This window comes from Elephantulus edwardii, unplaced genomic scaffold (genome assembly GCF_000299155.1).
Source record: "Elephantulus edwardii isolate Elephantulus edwardi_28Jun2011 unplaced genomic scaffold, EleEdw1.0 scaffold00154, whole genome shotgun sequence".
NCBI lineage: Eukaryota > Metazoa > Chordata > Mammalia > Macroscelidea > Macroscelididae > Elephantulus > Elephantulus edwardii.
The window spans coordinates 1,694,442-1,710,485 of NW_006399904.1; the positions used below are offsets into that span (position 1 = coordinate 1,694,442).

The 16,044-nt window shown below is 35.5% G+C and overlaps 1 protein-coding gene across 1 annotated transcript in view; it reads right to left on the reverse strand.

The window, feature by feature from the left end:
* The window catches only part of CSMD1 (CUB and Sushi multiple domains 1), a 2,584,888-nt gene that overhangs the window by 795,069 nt on the left and 1,773,775 nt on the right, over positions 1 to 16,044 (reverse strand). The window contains exons 12-14 of the mRNA XM_006895025.1: positions 7,804 to 7,986; positions 6,167 to 6,493; positions 5,035 to 5,229 (exon numbers count right to left, since the gene is read on the reverse strand). Coding sequence (XP_006895087.1) covers positions 5,035 to 5,229; positions 6,167 to 6,493; positions 7,804 to 7,986 — 705 coding nt within the window. The remainder of the gene's footprint in view (positions 1 to 5,034; positions 5,230 to 6,166; positions 6,494 to 7,803; positions 7,987 to 16,044) is intronic.

Genomic DNA, 16,044 nt, shown 5'->3' on the forward strand with positions numbered 1-16,044 from the left:
GGGGGGATTGTGTACCAGCAGGGAGTCTTTCTTTTACTTTTGAAAGAGAGGAGCAAACTGGGGGGCGGGGGGACAGGGCTGGGCGGGGAGAGATATGCAGCAATGAATGAATGGAAATCCAAATTCTCTGTAAATGTTCATTAAAATTATTTAAAGAAATAAAATAAAAGAATATCCAGTAATTTTTACTGCTGTCTGTCATTGCTGTCAATAGTACCTACTTGCTGTGCCAATATAATTTATTTAAAGAAATAAAATAAAATATTTTCCAGTAATTTTTACTGCTGTCTGTCATTGCTGTCAATAGTACCTACTTGCTGTGCCAATTAAAATTATTTAAAATAATTACTTTTCGGGTAGGATTGAGGTAATATCACATCTATCAAGTCTTCCATGCTACTTCTACCTGTATTATTGCTCATATTAGGCTAAGCTTCAGAATTTAAAGGTTCACAATTTTGGCAATAATATACTAAAGCATTGTATACAGATGGCCTAGTGACAAGAACCTATGCTGCAATCGCAAAGACACCAGGTTCAAATTCACCCAGTTTCTTCATTGTGAAGGATGGACAATCTCCTCCTCTCTTGTGATTAAATGCCTCTTAAAATCCATTGGAGGGTCAGCTATGGGTCAGTTCTGACTCACTGATAAACTACAACAATGCTTGATAGATGTTTATTTATTACTGAAGCTGTATGTACTAAGTCAAGATGACTAAGGAAATACAATTAAAGAGGAAAAAGGTGAATAATTACAATTATCATTTTGATAGACATAGATAGCTATTTACCTCTATTATCTATCTATCTATCTATCTATCTATCTATCTATCTATCTATCCATCCATCCATCCATCTAGTGGCCTAGTGGCAAGAAACTGTGCCGTCATCCCAAAGACATACAGTTTGAGATCACCAGCTGCTCCACAGAAAAAGGATGGACAATCTCCTCCCATGTAATCAAATGCTTCTGGAAAACCTGATGGGGGCTTCTGATTTGATGGTTCACAACAACATATAAATTTTTAACTTCATATGTAGTATTTTACATAATTTTTTGTTAAATAAATTAACCCCACCAGATCGTATGTAACATGACTATGTGAATAAAGATGTCTTGAAATCACTACATCTCACAAAACACCTATCAGGCATGTTGGCTCATATCTAAATCTCCTTTGCAGGTCTACTGTCTTATTTACTGACATAGAGACTATCATACTCACAGTGTGGACAAACTTAGAAACACAAGCCTAGGATCACGAGGATTGTTTTCCAGCCTTACTCCAGTCACCAGTTAGCCACCCTAGGGTGGCAAGTCACTTCCCAGGTCTTCATTTCCTCATTAAAGGGATTTGCTTGTTCCATAAGGTCCCTTCCAGGGCTGTAATTCTGAAGTTCCTTGAAAAGTTTCATCTCAGATATTGTAACATTGTTGTTGTTAGGTGTTGTCGAGCAGTAGACGACTCATAGTGACCCTATGAATGAAAGACCTGAGCACCGTTCATAGAGTTTCCAGAGGTAAGCCATTTCACAAGTGGATGCTTCTTCCAACCTTGTTTTAATTGGAAAACTCCACCAAACACTGTCTACCATGGGTAACCATTATCACATTTGGCACATCAGTGTCACACTGCTTAGCATCACAGCAAACACGAGTTACCTCTGTACAGCAACACACAGACCAGGGCTGTACCACCAAAAGAATGTTTCACAAAAAAAGCCAATGTGAACCAAGCCTGAGGGCCATAGATTAAAATCACCCACCTTGGGCTTGGTAGCATAACTTTCTGTCCACTAGGCCAACGAATCTCTCTCTCTGTTGTCGTTGTTATTGTTATTAGATGCTGTCGAGTCATAGATGACTCATAGAAACCCTGTGAACGAAAGACCTGAGCACTGTTCATAAAGTTTCCGAAGGCAAGCCACTTCGGAAGTGGATGCCACTCCTGCTCCCAAGCTTGTTGTAATCAGAAAGCTGCACCAAATACTGTCCACCATGGGTAACCATTATCACATTTAACACATCAGTATCACAGTGTTTAACAACACAGCAACCATGACTTATCTCTGTATGGCAATAAACAGACCAGTTGATCATCTATTTATATTAAATAATACCTGATATTTTTGTCAAAAACAATCTACAATCATGAAATATAACTAATTAAAATGCTTTATTTCTCAATTTTAATAAAGAGAAAAATACTATTATATGCTTTTCAAATAAGAAACCATAATTTAGAACTGAACTATATAGTTCTAATCTTTCTTACAAAGAACAGTAAAATTTAGCATCTATAACATAGAACCTAGATCTATCTATGATGTTAATATCAAAAAAATCATTAGCTTTTAAAGCCATATTTCAATGGCAGCTGTTCCACAACAACTATACACTCAGAATTTGTGAATATATTATAAACCTGAGGAAAATTCCAGCCTAAATATCATTACAAAGTGCCAAAGAGATTCTGATATCCTAAAGATGTATTTTAGGGAAGAAAAAAAATCCTCCCTATCTCACTAATCTCTAGACTCAAAAGGAAGTATTTTAAGTTATGCACATCTTTGGTGGTATTTTATAGAAAATACTGGTGCTCAGCTGTACAAACAATCTAGTATTTCCTATTCAATTTGTTTTTTTATAGCAGATATGTTAATTTCATTTTGAACATGCTATGTTAAATATCCCGAGCTTCCAGAAATGAAGCCATGAAACTCTCCAAGGAATTTCTTTTTGGCATCAGCTTATATTTAGTCTGTTACCTAGTTGTTAACTGGATACTTGTGAAGAGGAAAGTACATGTGCTTCTCAACAATGAGAGTCTTTAAAATGCCTTTCTGTGCTTTTGGATCACCTTTGCTGCATTTTGTTGGTAGTTCACTGTTTACCTTACTGGTCTTTATTTTATTTGATGTTACTTCATCATGCTTACAGCATACTATCAGTAAAAAAGAAGAGTAAGAGTAGTTTATACATATTTTTAGCTTTAAATATTATGAAATTTCAAAACTGAAACATTAAATGTTATTATAGATATTGATTTACATAGTAACACAGTATGAAAACCTTTGACTTTATCATCTTTTTAATGACTTGTTATCCTAGTATATGAGTGCATAATAGTTTTTTAACCAGAAGGTCAAGGACTGCAGCCTTCAATATGAATTGAGGCTCAATATCAAGAAGACAAAGAATCTTACCACTGGGCCAATAGCAGCATCATGATAGACGGTGAAGAAAATGAGATTATTAACAACTTTAGTTTGTTTTGCTCCACAATCTACACTCTTGGCATCAGCAATCAGGAAACTAAAAGACATACTGTGATGGGAAAATCTGCTGTTAGGAACCTCTCCACAGTACTACTGAGCAATGATGCCACTCCGGAAACTAAGATGTGCCTGATACAGGCCACGGTCTTTGCAATCACTTACTATGCGTCAAAGAGCTAGACAATGACTAGGGATGATAGAAAAAGAATTGATACCTTTGAGTTATGGTGCTGGAGAAGAGTGTTGAATATACCATTGATTGCTAAGAGAATGAACAGGTTAGACCTAGAGAGGGTTAAACCAGACTGATCCTTTCAGGCAAGGATTCTGAAGCTTCCTCTCACATACTTTGGACATTTTCCAAGAAGGGCCAATTCTTGGAGAGGGACGTCATGCTTAGAAGGGTGGAGGAACAGTGCAGGAGAGAAAGATCCTTTAAGAAATAGATTAATTCAGAGACTGGGGTAATCGGGGTAAGTGTGTCGGAGACAGTGCGATTGGCACAGGACAGAGCAGGGTTTAAGGCTGTTGTATATAGGGTCCTATGAGTCGCGGCGCAGGAGAGGAAGGCCCTCTATGAGGTGGATTGATTCAGTGACTGGGATAATTGGGATGGGAGTGTCAGAGAGAGTGCGATTGGCACAGGACAGAGCAGAGTTTAGAGCCGTTGTACATAGGGTCGCTATGAGTCGCAGGCGACTCGATGGCACATAACAACAACAACGTGAGTCGCAGGTGACTCAATGGCACATAACAACAAAAAACAATAACAACTGCTGTTAGAAATCAAGTTTTTCCTCAATTTTCATATTGCTAACAACAGAAACACAAATACCATTCTTCAATCAATAACTTTAGTATTCTGAATGTTACTTATGATGTTGTTGTGTTGTTGTTATGTGCCATCAAGTCACTTGTGACTCATAACAACACTATGAACAAAAGCCCTGAAACCTGCTCTATCTTATGTCAACTTTATTGTCTCTGACACACCTACCCTCATTACCCTAGTCACTATATCAATCCATCTTATTGATGGTCTCTCTCTCTTTCTCCCTCTTTCTACCTTTCCAAGCTCCTTGCAACATGACCAAAGTAGTTCAGAAGAGACATAAATATAACCTATAGATCAAAATGTAATAAAAAGAAAATACTTGTTATCAATTTACACCTAATTTATGTTAATGGGCTCCTTAATTGGTACCAGGAAATGCTAGTTTCACCACAATTTTCTAAGGCTAAATCATATTAGTACTTTCTAATTTTTACAATTTAATGCGGACAGAGAGTGGGGTGGAGCTCCCTGATTAAAACAACCTTGGAAGCAGGAGTGGCATCCACTTCCGTAATAGTTTGCCTCCAGAAACCCTAGGAACCTGAAGAGAGGATGTTGAGGACTTAACAACAACAGCAACAATAGTTAAGAATGCCACTTTATTTCTGGTTTTAAATTTCTATTTCTTTGCTATTTACTGAAGACATAAAAAATTAGAACATATATGAAATATATGAATATTCATAGAAGGAAGATTATTTATAGAGAACATAAAGATTTTTTAAATGAGTCATACTAACAGGTAATCTTTGTTCCTTATAAAATTCCATCCAATTTTATTACACAGTTAACCATTTTAACTACAGATACATTATGAAGAAAATTATGTTGGATTACTCAAAAGTTCTTTTTGTTTGTTTTAAGTTGGTAAACCATTTTGAAGGAAACTAAGTTTCCCTTTGATGTAAGACACATACCTTCACAACGGGGAACAGTAGAACTCCAAACAACATTTCCATCCTGCAGAATGCAGGTGATGGATTCAGAACCATGGGTTTTGACAAAGCCATCATCACAATGGAAAGAAACTGAGCTCCCGAGTAGAAACCTATCACCAAAACGCCGTCCATTTATGGGAATGCCAGGATCATGGCACTCATTCTGGCCAAATGCTGCAAATACATGAGGTAAAGATATAATAATTGGCATAACAATTCTTAAATAATAGTTATATCATTTTAAAATAAAATAAATGCAAACAATATTTTTATTTAACACATTTTTATAAAAAATATAAACACTTCATTTCCAATATTTTTCTGTTACAGCATAGTTAACTTTGTAAAAATGTACAGTACGTAAAAATAATCCTTATTTATTGAGAACAAATTTGAGAGAAAGAGAACTAGAGAAAGATAAATAAACAAATGGATAAATAGATAATAATTATCAACTATGGAGTGGTTTACACTTTGAAATGCACTTTTTATATGCTTAAGAAAAAATGAGAACCACAAAGAATATAGTTCAGATATATCTGGATTACAACCCTGGCTCTTGAGTTTTTTATCTGAACTTGGGCATATTACTGTAATGCTCTCAGCCTACCTATATTTATTTACAAAATGAGAAATATTGATTGTGCATCCCAGAGTTGCTGAACCATCAAGAGGAATAACTGTGTATTCTAATGATTTTCTATTATTCATTTAATATTTTTATTATTCTACTTTATTATCTCAGCAGTATATTTAAGTAAATATTACATATTTCAAAACATAATATTCTACATTTTTTACCTTCTTTTGTTACATAAAGAATGAGTAGATGAACAGATGTACAGATGGATGAAATAGATGAGTGGATGGATGGATAGATGGATAAAAATGTAAAGAGGAAGACCAAGGAAGAGATTCTATCTCTTACTAACAGCCATGACCAAAACACTATTCTAAATAGACGATATATTTATTTAGGTTATAAGAATGATGCTATGTCATTTCTTGCTTTTACTATTCTTAAATGTTTACAGAACATCTGAGATATCAGCCTTAACATTCAACTTCATGTTGGGGAACATAAAAGTGGTATTTGTGTAAGAGTACTCACTTGTGTAAGTGATGTTGAACCCTCTGCCAGTAGTAGAGTGATCAGACTGAAATTCCAGGCGGACTATGTGTCCACTACTGGCCAGCTGGGAAGGCACTTCATTGCCAGAAAAAGTTCCAAGAACTGTTATGTCAGAAATTCCATCATCTTTGACTGCAAGGAAGTCAAACTGAGGTTCCACATCAAAATCATTAAATATTAGGTGGATTCTGCTTCCGGGCTCAGATATTATTAACCAAACACAATTCATGTTGTTACCATATTCCTCTGGATAATTGGGTGAGAGAATAATCCCTGATGGTGCAGTAAAGTTGAAGAAACAGGAAACTGTGAAAACACAAAGAGATTTTTCACACAATTTGGCATTTGTGACACTGATGGTTAAAAACTTGGAAAGGAAATTCATATCTGCAACTGGCAATCAACTTTCAGCCATTTTTAAATCGATAATTTAAAACCATAAAATGGTCTTCACTTGAAAATTTTAAATGGAGGATTTAATAATATTATATTATATAGCACAAAAAAAAATAATCCCAACAATTTGTCTGAGAACTTGTCTCTAATTAAATTTCTAGTTTTAGAGGTTCTTTCACTACATGAACAAATATAAATATGAAAATATTTGTATAAATTTCAGAAACATTTTTCTAGAAAATAATATTTGTTCTACTCAATGGTCTCCCTTTTTATTTATGTTGTCTTATATATATTTTTAAAGTCAAACTCTTTCAAGTTTTATAAGTCACTTTTAATACTTATATGCAAATATTAGCAAATTACTAACTTTAAAATCATATTCTAGTTGCTTAATATACAATCTGTTTAGTAATTACATTTAAAAACAGATACTTAGAGATGTATATAGATATGCAGACATTACCTTCTTGGAGCAAATAACTGTTAAATTTATATATAGATTACATTTTTGCATCTAATTCCATAAAATTTCATTTATCTTCTAATTATTGCTATATTTAAGTATTGGAAGGGATCTCCTTTAAATTGACTAGAACATATTTTTTCTACTTGCTAGAAAGTTACACTTAGAAGAAAATAGGCAGTTACTCAATTGAGTTTTAAACTCATACTTTCACCATTGTTTCACATTGCAGAACAATTTGAGTTTAAGTGGTATACGACATTATTAAGTCATAAAAAGACTTCATATATTCTGATGTTATTGATGTTAAGTGCCATTGAGTCTTAGACGACTCATAGAGACTCTATGAATGAAAGACCTGAACAATTGTGTAACTTTCATAGTTTCTCCAAGTTCATAGAGTTTCCAGAGACAAGTTATTTTGGAAGTGGATGCCACTCCTTCTTTCAAATGTTAATGTATAATATAGAATATTGTCATAAATTATTAATGGAAGGGTTGTGACTTTTATGATCATCCTAAAATAATACACTTGACTACTAGACATACTGCAATCATAAATTAGTTTTAATTGAATGAGGAAAATAGGAAAATTGATGTTTGAAAACTCCCTGGTATGTTTCTGGTAAATGAAGCATTTTTAAGTCATTTTGAAAGCTGCCTCCTAAATGCTTGCCTCACTGCTTTCTCTTGTATTCCTTTTACAAGGCAATTTCAGAACAGAATAGGGTTTAAGGCAAGGCACAATACTCACATACACAACTGGGCTTGTTGCCAGACCACTGATTGTTCTGCTGACAAGTGATAACTCTCTCTCCGACCAACTCAAAGGCAGCCTGACATTCGAAGGTGAGTGTATCTCCATGGAGAAAACTGCTGCCTGTCCGTTTCCCATAGGCAGGAATTCCAGGGTCTCCACATCCTCCCTTTTCAATTTCTTAAAAAAATGAGACACACAAGTTAAGAAAATGTACAATGTTATTTTTAGCTTTACAATTTTTAAGATGAACAAATGATAATTTTTCTGCTGAACTAGACATCATTTTCATAGAGTCTGCAAAGGACACTTGATTCAACTTATATTTAATTACACTAGGCCAAGGATAGTATGATTTAAAATATAAATTATTTAATTTATTGTTTTTAAGGAATGAAAATGATTGTACAGATGTCTTGACAACAAAAACATTTATATTTATAGATTCATCATCCTGGTCCATTTTTTGCTTGTTATCTGAAATTTTTACTACAAAAATGTAAATGTCAATTTTGTTTGATAAAACAAATCTAAATTAAATCTTTAATCCTCCATGAAATCTCTAAATCAACATATCAATGTGATAGTTCATTCTCTTGATGTTAAAACTCATTTATGAAGCAAAATTAATACATTCATGGTCTGTAGGTAAAAAGAAAACATGCAGCATGAAACCTTTTTTCATTAAAATATAATTATAATCAAATATACTCTTTTATAAACTAAACTATAAATATATATTAGACTTTGCTTGAAATGTTAATGTTCTATGATTTTATTAATTAAGTTGTGCTATTTATTCACTCAAAATCTATTTGTCATAGGTCAAACCTTGACACTGTTTAAATACTAAAGGGTAAACATGACAAAACCTTGCACTCAAAAATTTTATAGTCTAATGACAAAGATAATAAAATGAAAAGAAAATGTGATTTTAGGTAATGATAGATAGCTTGAAGCAAAGAAGTCCAGAGCAATGAAAAGGAAGGCCAGTCATATTGGTCTGATTAGCAGGCATGAACGCCTGCCTTGTTTGTCAGTACTGGGTGTTGTGAGTTTGTTGAGGTCATGGAGGAATAGGATGACACAGACAAAGAGCAGGGAGTGCAAATGGCAGTAATTAAATCTTAATTACTCAAAAAATCTTGATTTATCAAAAATTGTACTTTTCCAGAAAAAAATGGTCATTCATGCTAGCATGCCACGTTCAATCTGTTGTTCACAGAGGGTTGCAACGAGAGAAGAAATGCTACTTTTGAGTGTATATAAATCTTTACAAGAGCAGGCTGGCTCATCTGTCTTCCAAAATTGGTGAATTCAAATTGTTGATCTTTTGGCTAGCAGCCCAACATTTAATGTAACAAGCCATCAGCGTATTTGTATGTGTGTATATGTATGTAGTGTGTGTGTATCTTTGGTAGTGGTTCAAAGGACAGCACTAATTAGGCTATTATGGGAGAGGATCCTTACAGTAAATATTTATAAGGAAGTAAGACTGTTGCTGCATGCACAGCACTTAAAGTTATAGAGAATATTACTATTTAAGTATACGTTTTTGGAGCTCAAATTGTTGAAAGTTACTGAATAGACCTGAAAATAGATTTCCTTTTGAAAGACTATGAACTGAGCTTCATTCACTAAGTAGACAAAGGAAATTTGTTGTTCAAAATATTTTATGGCAGAAAAAAGGTCACTCTTTATATATCATCACAATTAGCTAGAGGATCCTGCTGTCTGAGAATTCAAGGAACCAGAATTAGTTTTGAGTTTTCAATTTTGCTTGATCTTTAGAAGCAATTTAGTCTCTTAAAACCTACATTTTCACTTTACCACTTTACCACTCTAGCTTTGGTGGTCTGGACTATAGTGAGTTGCGCTACTAATCCAAAGGTTGTGTCTCTCTGGTGATTTGAAATAACCAGCTATTTTACAGGAGAAAGATGGGAATGTCATCTTTGGTGATTTGTTGTTGCTATGTGGCCTCAAGAAGCTGCACTGCAATGCGAAGACACATGGTTTGAGGCTACCAGCCATTCCGTGGGAGAGGATGGGCAATGTCCTCCTGTGTGATTAACTGCCTCTGAAAACCCACTGGAGGTCAACTAAGGTTTGGTTCTGATTCTATGTTACACAACAAAAACAAGAACAACAACAAGAGTCAAGAATGACTCATAGCAACCCTGAGAATAACCCTGTTCCATCTGTGCAATCTTCATCATCTCTGACATACTTCAGTTCACTGATACATTAACTGTTCCAGTCCATCTCCTCGAAGGTCTTCATCTCTTATGTTGACTTTCCACCTTTACATGTGTGATGACCTTTCCAAGGAACAGTTGGTAATATGCCCACAGAATGTAAGGCAAAGATTCATCATCCTTGCACTTGAAGTTATCACATACTTCGAGACATACATATTTGTTCTTTAGGCAGTCCATGCAATATACAGCACTCTTCTCCAACACCACGACTCAAAGGCATTGATTTTTCTCCTGCCATACTTTGTCATTTCTCAGATTCATATTAGGTTATTGTTTATCTTAGAGTCAGAATAAACTCAGAGCTGATCCTCTAGCAGGTTTTCAAAGGCAGTAAAGTGCATGGGAATTGATTGTTCATCTTTCTCCTGCAGAACAGCTGGAGGATCCAAACCACATATTCTTTACCCTTAAGTCACCAGAGCTCAGAGTCATAGCAGATGATTTTGCTATTCACAGCCTTCTAATCCCTGGTGGAGGGTCAGCTTTGAACTGGTTCAGATTCAACAGTGATGAGGTTTGAGTTTTAACTCAAGGCATAGTTGAGAAAATAAAAAATTCCACCTAACTCATAGCAGTTATACAAAAGTTCATTTTTCCTTATTTATCAATTATAAATTTGTGGTATATGATTTTTAGCGACTCAATTTTCAGAAGTAGATCTCTAAACTCTCCTTCCACAAGTAGCTGGACTCAAATCTTAGACTTTCTGGTGATAAGCTGAACACACTGACCGTTTGTTTTAACAAAATGTAAATTATTACTATTAATATTAGCAAATACAAGACATTAAGATAATTTTATTTGCCTTTTTTGAAGGTATTTTTGTATTTTGTTTTGTACAATCATTCATATTTAGACAATCATTTGTGTACATTGTTTCATTCATGCATTTTGTTTTATAGAACTATTCCTATACTTGGGTCTTATATACTTAATTACTATTTATTTAGCACTTTTATCATTCTGTCTCATCAAGTCCCTATTGCACCTTGCCTATTTTTTCATACGCCACCATCTGTCCACCAATCTCTCCCATCCTAGTGATTATCTTCCATTCTTCTGCACACTTTCTCCCCTTCCCTGTCTTCTTTTAGAGAGTACTATATAACTTGTTATTGTTTTTCACAAATTCAAAATTGACCTTCCAGAGGGTTTTCAGATATGGTCAAGTACACAGGAGTTGATAGCCTATCTTTCTTCTGCAAGACAGGTGGTGGAGTGGAACAATGTACCTTTGCATTGGTAGTGCAATTCCTAAACACTAAGCCATCAACCTTGGTTTATCATAGTCAACAGTATTTCTTGGGTGTGTCTTTAAAACTCCATAGACCAAATTTATTAATATTAGCATTACTATTCTTTAAGTGGTACAGCAGTTTGTCTACTTGCTGTACCGAATTAGTTGGAGTTGTTGTGATGCTGAACATTGTGCCATAGTTGTGACAAATGTCCTGATGGTTACCCACTATGAAAGGTGTTTTGAGGAGTTTCCAGACTGATTCAGGCTTGGAAGCATGAGTGGCATCCACTTCCTAAACCACATGTCTCTGGAAACTCATTGAACTTGGAGAAACAACATCAACAATGTACAAATCTACAGAGAAACTGTAGTATATTTACATGATGGATGAAGTTCAATACAGTACAGAAGAAAAACAATGTATTTGTAAAATACAATGGGAGTTTAATGTTTAGTGAAATATCTCACACAGAAAAGAATAAATGTTTTGTAAGACGGCTACAATGAACGTAGGAAGGTAATTAAAGGATTGTACATGGGAGGAGAAGAACGTAAGTAGAATAATACACAGACAATGAACACTGTAAGGATCAGGGCAAGCCATGACCAACCTGGGAAAAATCAACACACAAATAATAAATTTATTTAAATTAGCAAATATTAACAAAATAGCTTGGATGGCTTGTTATTATTGATTGCTGTAGAGTCGAGCACGACTCAGTGACTCCATGGGCAAAAGACCGAATGTCTTTCTATAATTACTGTTATTTGTTGCTGATTGCCGTCGAGTTGAGCACGACTCATAGTGACTCTGTGAACAAAAGACCTGATGTCTTTCCACAATTATCATCCAATATTTCTTCATTCTCTCCAACATTTACTGATTACTGTCCTGTTAAACATTGCTATTGCTCCTTAGGCGAGATGGTAACTCATAGTTGTTTTGATTGGAATCTGATTGCTAGTGATTTTGAACATTTCCTCATGTGCTTCTTGACTATCCAAATATCTTTCTTCCAATACTATGCTCCTTTTGTAATTGGGTTATCAGTGTTTTTTCTTGTAGTGACTCTTTTGTATTCTGCAAATTTTAGTTCTAAGATTCTTGTGTGGAATGTCATTGTCAAACATTTTCCCTAGTTTATAGGCTTGCTTACTTTTAATTCATTCCAAAGAAAGATGATTAAATTGAATGTAGAAACTATAAAAAAATACCGTTAATATTGAGTGCAAGCAAAATACGACTAAAGATAATTTAAAAACATCTAGAAGAGTACAAATATAGGGAACTGCCAGAAGTTCACACAAGATTTAGAAGAGGCTATGGCACTAGGGATATTATTGCTGATGTCACATGCATCCTGGCTGAAAGTAAAGAATGCCAGAAAAATGTCTATTTATGCTTTAGCAACAATGCAAAGAATTTGATTGTGTGGATCATAGCAAGCTGTGGCTGACATTGAGAAGGAAGGGAGTCCCAGAGCTCTTGTGAAACCTATACCTCGACCAGAAGACTCTTGTGTGAACAGAGCAGGAGAACACTGCATAGTTTGAAATTGAGAACAGATTTTTTTTCAGGGTTGTAGTCTCTCTGCATACCTATTTAATATGTATGCTGAGATAATTATTCAAGAAGTTGGACTCTGTGAAGAGGAATGTGGCATCAAGATAGGAGGGAGACTCATCAATAATTTGTGTTATGCAGATGACAAACCCTGCTTGCTGAAAGTGAGGATTACTTGAAGCACTTGTTGCAGGAGATCAAGTAACGCAGCCTTCAATACAGATTGCATCTCAATGTTAAGAAAACAAAGATTCTTACCACTGGATTAAATAGGCAAATCATGATGGATGGAGAAGAAATTGATACTGTCAACAATTTCATCTTCCTTGAATCCCCAATTAACATCAGGAAATAAGTAGATGCATTGCATTGGGGAAAATCTGCATTTAGGGACCTCTCTAAATTATTGAAGAAAAATAATTCTGTTTGAGGAGTAAGGTGCTTCTAATTGAAGCCATGGTCTTTCTGATTACTTGTTATGCATCTGAGAGCTGTACAATGGATAAGGAAGACAGAAGAAGGATTCATGTCTTTGAGCTGTGGTGTTGGAGAAGAGCACTGAACATCCCATAGAAGGCTAAAAGAACAAAAAATGTGTCTTGGAGAGAGTGCAACAGAAGTGTCCTTTGGGGGAAAGACACAGAGACTGTGGCAATGCGCTCTGGTGTAGCAGGAATTGTGAAAATGACACACGGTAGGATAGGGTTCAGATATGGTATTTATAAGGTTGCTATGAGTTGTACTCCACTCAGTGATACCTAACAGCAACAAAAACGGGAAAAAGTGTTTTATGCATACAGGGATTTGACTTTTTATGAGGTCCTATTCATTGTATTTAGGGAGCTCTGGTGGATTAGTGGAAAGAAACTGTGCTGCAATACCAAAGGCACATGGTTCAAATCCTCCAGCTGCTTCATGGGAGAAGGATGGATAATCTCCTCCAGTGCCATTTATTGCCTTTGAAAACCTGCCAGGGAATCAGCTTTGAGTCACTTCTGACTTGACGGTACACAATAACAACATTCATTGAGTTTATCCTTTCCTGCTCGTAGATTTAAATATATTTGCGAGCCTACTTAGATTATATACTAAGGCTTTTAAATGTATTCATATTTAGTTTCTAATGAACTTTATGGTGTTTGATTTTATCCTTAGGTCTCTGATTCACTTTGAATTAATTTTTGTGAATGCTGTAAGATGTGGATACTTTTTCATTTTCTGAAGCTTGCTGTTGTTGTTAAGTGCCTACAACCCATTGCAACCCTATGAACAATATATCTAAACCCTGTCCTAACCTACACCATCCTAATCAGCTCTGACATACTTGAGCCCATTGCTGTGGTCACTGCGCCTTCTCATCTCATTGAGAGTCTTATTCTCTTTTGTTCTCTCCCTTTTCAAATCATGATGACTCTTTGCAATGAATAGTCTCTCTGAGTAACTTGCCAGAAGTATGTGAGACAGAGCTTTGTTACCCTTGCTTCTAAAACAAACTCTGACTGAACTTTCGTTAAACATCTGTTTGTGCTTCCTGCACTCCATGGAATATTTATTACTCTTCTCCAACACCACAACTCCATTTTTATTCTTTCTCCATCTTTCCATTGGGTAGTAAGCAATTGAAAAGACTATGGCCCGAATCAGGCACATCTTAGTCTTTAAACCAATATTGTTGTTGTTATTCAATGCTTTAGAGAGGTTCCTGACAGCATATTTTCCCAAGTCAATATATCTTTTGATTTCTTGGCTGTTAGTAACAAGGATTGTGACACTTTCAGTCCTCCATTTATCACAAAATTGCCCAGCATTGAGGGTTTATATCTTCTTAAGGTTGAGATATAATCTATATTGAAGGCTGTAGTATTTTATTCTCTACAGCAAGTGTTTAAGTCCTCACCACTTTCAGCCAACGAAGTTGTGTCATCTCCATAACACACATTGTTGATCTGTCTTCTTCAAATCCTGATGTCCCATTCTTTTTCATAAACTCTAGCTTCTGGAATGGTTTGTTCAGCATACAGAATGAATAGATATGAAGAAAAAATGTAGCCCTGATGGATATTATTCTTGATTTTTAAATAATGTAATGGATTGTGAAGCTTTGTACGACATACTTTGGACATATTACAAGGAGGGACCAGTCCTTGGAGAGGGATGTCATGATTGGGAGGGTAGAGGGACACCATAGGAGAGGAAACCCTCTATGAGATGGATTGATTTAGTGACTGGGGTAATGGGGGTAGGTGTGTCAGAGACAGTGACATTGGCACAGAATAGGACAGGGATTAGTGCTGTTGTACATAAGGTCACTATGAGTCACAGGTGACTTGATGGCACATAGCAACAACAATGTTCCTACTTTCTCTTTGGACAACACTTTCATCTAGGTAAGATATTTTATATGAATATAATTGTTTTGTGATTTTCATTCTTCTTAATGTTAGCCATAGTTTATTATTATCCACACATTTAAATCATTTTCATAGCCAACAAAATACAAATAAACATTCTTCTGGTTCTCGGCTCTCAGCCAAAATCCATTTGGCATCATTAATGAAATTTCTGGCACCATAGCCTGTTAACCCTACTTGAATTAATAGTAGTTCTCTGTCAATGTATTATTCTAGAAGTTTTCAAATCATCTTCAGCAATATTTTGCTTGTATGTGATATTAATGATTTGTTGTTGTTGTTATTTGCCACCGAGTTGCCTGCGACTCACAGCAACCTTATGTACAATAGCACTAAACCTTGAACTATCCTATGCCAATCTCACTGTATTTGACACACCTAGCCCCATTTCTCCAGTCACTGATTCAATACATTTCATCAAGAGTCTCCTCTCCTACACTGTCCCTCCACCCTCCCAAGCATGATATCCTTCTCCAAGAACTGGTTTTTTCTTACAACATGCCCAAAATATGTTAGACAAAGGTTCAGAATTTTTACCCCCAAGAAGCAGCCTGGTTTAACCCTCTCTAGGACAACACATCAGCAGAGAACTGCCAGAAGTCCAGGAGGGGTTTAGAAGGGGTCGTGGTGGTAGGGATATTGTGCCTAATGTTAGATGGATCTTAGCTGAAAGCAGGGAATACCAGAGGAATGTATATCTGTGTTTCATTGACTATGTAAAGGCATTTGACTGTGTGGATCATAACAAACTGTGGCTGACTC